Source organism: Lactuca serriola, chromosome 4 (genome assembly GCF_051521515.1).
Source record: "Lactuca serriola cultivar US96UC23 chromosome 4, Lser_US96UC23_V15, whole genome shotgun sequence".
Taxonomy (NCBI): Eukaryota; Viridiplantae; Streptophyta; class Magnoliopsida; order Asterales; family Asteraceae; genus Lactuca; species Lactuca serriola.
This window is the reverse complement of record NC_136411.1, coordinates 77,089,830-77,095,756: the sequence shown is the minus strand read 5'-3', so window position 1 is coordinate 77,095,756 and position 5,927 is coordinate 77,089,830. Positions and strand designations below refer to the sequence as shown.

Sequence of the window (5,927 nt, the reverse complement as noted above, 5' to 3'; positions counted from 1 at the left end):
ATTAGGATGTCTAATGTTATAATCTGTAATACATATCAAAGTATCAACACTATAATAATGTGATATTTAAATAATAAAATAAGATGTATGATCTATTTTTCACTGCATTTATAAGTTACACAATTCTATATATGCTATTTATAATCTAACAATAATGAAAATTTACAATATATTGTTATTATCTTTCCAAACGAAAAAATTAAAATAAAACATACAATTTAACAAAAAAAAATTAACAACCAAAGTTGTATTGTGAAATTATCATAGATTAATATTAATATCAAAAGAATATACGTCTCCTTAAACGATGCACAATTAAATATGAATTATCACATGCTAATCACTAGAATAAACATTCAAGAAATATAGTAAATTAATATTCTAATATATAACTATAAATAATTTCATAACAAAATATAATAATATAATAACACAATTTACAGAGTTGGGTAAAAAAATCTACATTTTGAAGTACCAATTGCAAGCCTAGAACGAAATCTTATCAATATAAGATACTTTATAATATAATAATCTAAAAAATACATGTAAATGTATTTGATAATGAATAAATAGAATAACTATGACATATTACAATCACATAATGCCTTTGTTTTGTATCCTTATGTTTGAGTTACGCTTATCAAATCCCAAGTGACAAACTATTTTAATATTATTTTATTCAATTTATGACTCTTCTTCACAAAACCAAACCTTCTTCCACCATTTCAACTCCACTTCCCTCTATCTCTTTCTAACTCCACCATATCTACTCCTCTATCAGCTTCAAAAAAAACCCCTTAAACTCCATGAAAGCAACAGTAACAACAAGATCAAGCATCTAATGCTGCAAAGACCCACGAAGAATATGAATCTTTTTTCATGTTTCGTTACAACACTGGTTCTTTCGACGTTCTTTATGTTATCAGAATCAGCAAATTGCAACAACACAGACCATGTTATCATCTCGAAGGCCTTCATGTCTGTTTACAATTTCAATTCTTCATGGTTAGTCTGCTCAAACTCGCAAATCTCGGAGATTAATCTGTCGTCAAGAAACCTTACTGGAGCTCTTTCATGGAAGTTCCTCAAGAACTTAACTCACATCCACACCATTAACCTTTCGAACAACTCTCTTAAAGGTTATATACCATCATGGTTTTGGTCGATTCCAAATTTAGTTGAAGTAAATCTGTCGAAGAACAAGCTTGGAGGTACAATCGGGTTTGAATCCGGGTCGGGTTTGAGTTCGATTCAAGTTCTGAATCTTTCTTTTAACAGGTTCACTAACTTAGCTCATCTGTCCAATTTCTCAAACCTATCGGTTCTTGATATGTCTTATAATAACTTAAAGGTTTTACCTTTTGGTTTAAATTCTGTCAAGAAACTCCAACATCTTGATCTTTCGAGCTGTAATATCTCAGGTGATTTAAAACCCATCTCGAATCTGACCTCATTAGAGTTCTTGGATGTTGCAAACAATCATATGAGTGGCACATTTCCCGATGATTTCCCTCCACTTTCGAACATCAATTTCTTGAACATCTCGTTCAATAATTTCTCTGGTGTATTGCCTTATGATAAAGTTCGACGATATGGAAATTCTTCTTTCATTAACTCTGGAATGTTGTTCAAATTTTCAAACACTTCCGTGAATCATACTGCTACTGTTCCTGTTTCTGTTCATCATCCAAAAGAATCACATGTGAAGCCACACCAGATTCTTTCAGCGCATAGTAACCCCAAAGATCCAAATTCCGTGAAGGAATACAAAAAACCCAGTTCGGAAAAGAGGTTAATTTGGATCATAATCATATCTTCGGTATCATTTTTAGTATTATTAGCGATGGGTGTATGCATATATTGCATATTTAAGAAGAGAAAGATGGCAAAAAGAAACAAATGGGCAATCTCCAAACCGGTTCACCAACACCAACCATTCAAGATCGAAAAATCCGGTCCGTTTTCATTTGAAACGGAGTCCGGTTCGTCATGGGTGGTTGACGTCCGGGAACCGTCGTCAGCGGCGGTGGTGATGTTTGAGAAGCCATTGATGAGTTTTACTTTCAAGGACCTGATGGCTGCCACGTCACAGTTTGGGAAAGAGTCCTTGCTGGCAGAAGGCAGGTGTGGGCCCGTGTATCGAGCCGTATTGCCAGGTGAGATCCACGTGGCAGTGAAGGTGTTGGAGAATGCTCGAGGGATGAGTCATGATGATGCTGTATCTATGTTTGAAAACCTCTCAAAGCTCAAGCATCCTAATTTGTTACCCATTTCTGGTTACTGCATTGCAGGTTAGTTTCGTCTTTTCACATTTACTTTTCCATTTTTGCGAAATTCACGACTACAATCTTATTACGCTACAATACAATGAGCCAACACCAAGTCCAAAAGCTAAAACAACATCGACTTGAACGCACATTTTCTGACTATTTTTTTGTTAAGTCGCTTTCATGAAACAAATATTTATAACTTATCATATCAACTCGTGTTAATATTAACTTTTGTCAATGAGTAATGGGCATTCTGAGGTCCTAAATGGCTAATTTGCCCCCTATTGGTTGTTACTAGTAGGCTTTCGTGATTGAGTTGTCTAGTAGTAGTGTACTTGATTAAAAGAAATTACCACGTATTTCAATTTTGACCATATTTGTAGAAAGTCAAATCTGAACATGTGAAGGCTAGAAGATATGGGCAGTAAAGGCCAGAGATGAAAAGTTGGTCAGAAAATTTACAAAAAAGCACAAATTTTGAATACAAGTACTCCAAAAAACCATCATTATAATATATATATATATATATATATATATATATATATATATATATATATATATATATATATATATATATATATATATATATATATATATACCCACTTGTTAAAGATGGTTTAAAAGAAGTTATGCATTATATATATAATACAAATGTTTAAGCAAAAAGGTATGCAACATGCAACACTGATAACATACTTCCCGAAATTGCTACAAGACATGTGAAGTAGTATAGAAAGGGTGAAATCATTTATGAAATAAAATGGATTTCAACTACTTTGTATGATATTTGTAGGGATATTTATTAAATAGTTATTCTTTTGTATTTAAAGTGCAGTGTTATTTCAAAGATCATTGAGTACGTTTGTTGGGTGTTTAGTATTTATTGCACTTATTCAACATTTATTATGGATTCAATCCAAAAAAAAAATTCACATTTAAGTTTTCCAAAATTTGAAATCACACCATTTTATTTAAATTTTGGAGTTACATAAAATATTGAATAATGTTATTTTGCAAATGATAGGAAAGGAAAAGCTGGTGTTATACGAGTTCATGGCCAACGGCGATCTCCACCGGTGGCTACAAGAGCTCCCAACCGGCAAAACTGACGTGGAAGACTGGAGCACCGATACGTGGGAGTATCCCGTCGACTCATCATCGCCGGAAAAAATGGAGTGGCGTACACGTCACAATATAGCCATTGGAATAGCCCGTGGCCTAGCCTATCTCCACCATGCTCAATCCACACCGGTGGTGCATGGCCACCTCGTTCCTTCCAACATCCTCCTATCAGATTATCTCGATCCCCGAATCGCCGGCATCGGACTGAGTCATGACCATGACCGAGTCCATGCACAGACCACCGATTCCGACGTGTTCAGTTTCGGCGTTGTGTTGATCGAGCTGTTGACCGGTCAAACGGGGTCGGAAGAAACGGTGGTGAAAGCGAGGAAGTTGGTAAGGGAAGGACGAGGGGTGGATGCATTGGACTCGAGGCTGCGACTCGGGGATAACTCAGTGAGTGAGATGGTGGAGTGCCTCCGTGTTGGGTACCTGTGCACGGCGGAGACGCCTGGGAAAAGACCCACGATGCAGCAGGTTCTTGGGATGCTTAAAGACATTACTCCCATCACGGCGGAGTTAAACTGACGGACTTTTTGTGTTTTGTCGCCGTCGATCGGAATCCAGAGCTATGATTGCTAAATCCAGGAAATTTGTTTTGTTAGGGGTTGTATATCCTGCATGTAAAGTTGTACGCTTTCCTGGATTTGGGTTTTTTAGTTTGAGAAGTGGTTTTGGTTTGTAGTTTTGTTGATTGACTGGAGAGAGTGGTTGCATGGTTGGTTGCTTTCAAATGCGTACATATTTGGAATTGAAGAAAAGTCCAACTTCCATTTATGGTAAGTTTATCATGAAAATTGCATAAGGTATAAGTGGCTGATGCAATGTGCATCTTCATTAGGAAAGTCACGTGACAACCATGTGACCAATTGATTGGTGAACATTTTAATATTTATTTTTACTAGATACATATTATTTTTTGTCAAATCTGTATATGAATAGTAACACTCTATCATTCAACCACAAATAAAACTTACACACAAAAAAAAAGCTACATATGGTTATTGGGAAAACAATAATACAACTGATGTTTTAGAATTTTGTCTATGATGATAACGCGTTATCTAAGAAAACATGTAAATGAAATAAATTAGACATAATAGTGTTGTCGAAATGAATTGTTGTCTATATAAAATAATATATAATGTTGAAAATATAATGGCATATTTTGGGTTGTTTGGTAAATATTGGTTAGATGTCTAGAGATTGCAATGTTGTTTAACTATTTAAAGGTTGAATTTGTTCAGATGTTATATCAAAAATCTCAATGTCGCCTGATTCATAGGTCACTTCTAAATGATTTCATTCAATTTCACCATTTTATTTTAATGGTTAAGTTGTTTATCTGTTTAGACTTTGAAGGTGAATCTGAGACTCTTAATTCGTTTAAAGGTTGTACCAAACACCCTGAATGTTGATTAATTAGTAGACAATCTCTAAATGATACCATTTACATGTTAACAAATAGCCTCTTACAAATTCAAAATATTGATGGAGTACAAATTTTTAAAAAGGTATGTTGAATAAGAAAAACTATATTCTTTAGTTTCTTTATAAATCGTTATATATGTATTTAAGCTAGAAACAAACTCGTATATAATTGAAGAACTTAAACTATGTATTTTATTCAAATTTATTAAGTAAAAAATAGCACCGTAAACACCAGGTGATTAAAACGATTAGAGGTGTTTGAAATTGCTTAGTTAAAGTGTTTATTTATTTACAATTGACATTAATAATAAATTATTTTTAGTTTATAAATAGAAAAATATCTAAAATATTTATTAACTTAAATAAAAAGTTTTTGATAAGCTCTTTTTACTTGTTGACTTAAATAATGAGTTTTATAAGTTAATTTTTTTTAACTTACTTAGAATAAAAAGTTTTTAAAGTTATTTTTTTTTTGTTTATTTACATAAATAAGTAGTTTTTGTAAATTTACTTTACTTAATGCACATATATGCAGAATTTGTTGAACACTAGCAAAATGACTTATCAAGTTATCTAGTTATTTCGTGTTATACTTGATCCAAACATTCCTTTTTAAATTCTATTTGGACATTGAATAAACTGTTAAATTCTTAAAAAATAATAAGTTTGTTTATAGTGAGAGCATGTGCGTTTAATGAGACAATAGTCAAAACTGCAGTCTCAGTCGATTAAGTTATAACGATCGTAACACAGATGAAGTCATGAAACACTTGATCGATCTTGAAATTAAAAATAAAAATGGAATAAATTCAAAGAGGTGGACAAATAGAAGTGGGTAAGTTGTGACTTGTGAGGCAGGGAAATCCCACTAATTGTTTGTACTGTTGTCCATTGTTTTTTATCACCCAAAACCTTTAATTATAATTATTACTATTTTTTTCCATTCTTTTGTGTTTCTTCTTTTTAGGCTTATTTTGATATCTTTATTCCTTTTCTAACTTTTATTTTCACTTTCGAATATTCTTCTTCTTATCTTGCTTTCATAAAACAAAAGACACCCAATAAAGTTGTCCACATATCTTAAAATAATTAACAATCATGATT

The 5,927-nt window shown here is 32.9% G+C and overlaps 1 protein-coding gene across 1 annotated transcript; it reads left to right on the top strand.

Annotated features, from left to right (window-relative positions):
- Nucleotides 1–625: 625 nt before the first annotated feature.
- Nucleotides 626–4,189, top strand: MEE62 (Leucine-rich repeat protein kinase family protein). The gene is made up of 2 exons (XM_079039261.1): nucleotides 626–2,291; nucleotides 3,295–4,189. The coding sequence occupies exons 1-2, from the start codon at nucleotides 842–844 to the stop codon at nucleotides 3,918–3,920; spliced, it is 2,076 nt and encodes a 691-aa protein (XP_078895387.1). The 5' UTR covers nucleotides 626–841; the 3' UTR covers nucleotides 3,921–4,189.
- The last annotated feature ends 1,738 nt before the right edge of the window (nucleotides 4,190–5,927 follow it).

Excerpts from the sequence above, each read along its gene's own strand:
- MEE62 (XM_079039261.1), top strand. The coding sequence starts at position 842 with ATGCTGCAAAGACCCACGAAGAATATGAATCTTTTTTCATGTTTCGTT. Across the intron at positions 2,292-3,294 it reads TTCTGGTTACTGCATTGCAG|GAAAGGAAAAGCTGGTGTTA; the intron begins GTTAGTTTCGTC and ends TGCAAATGATAG.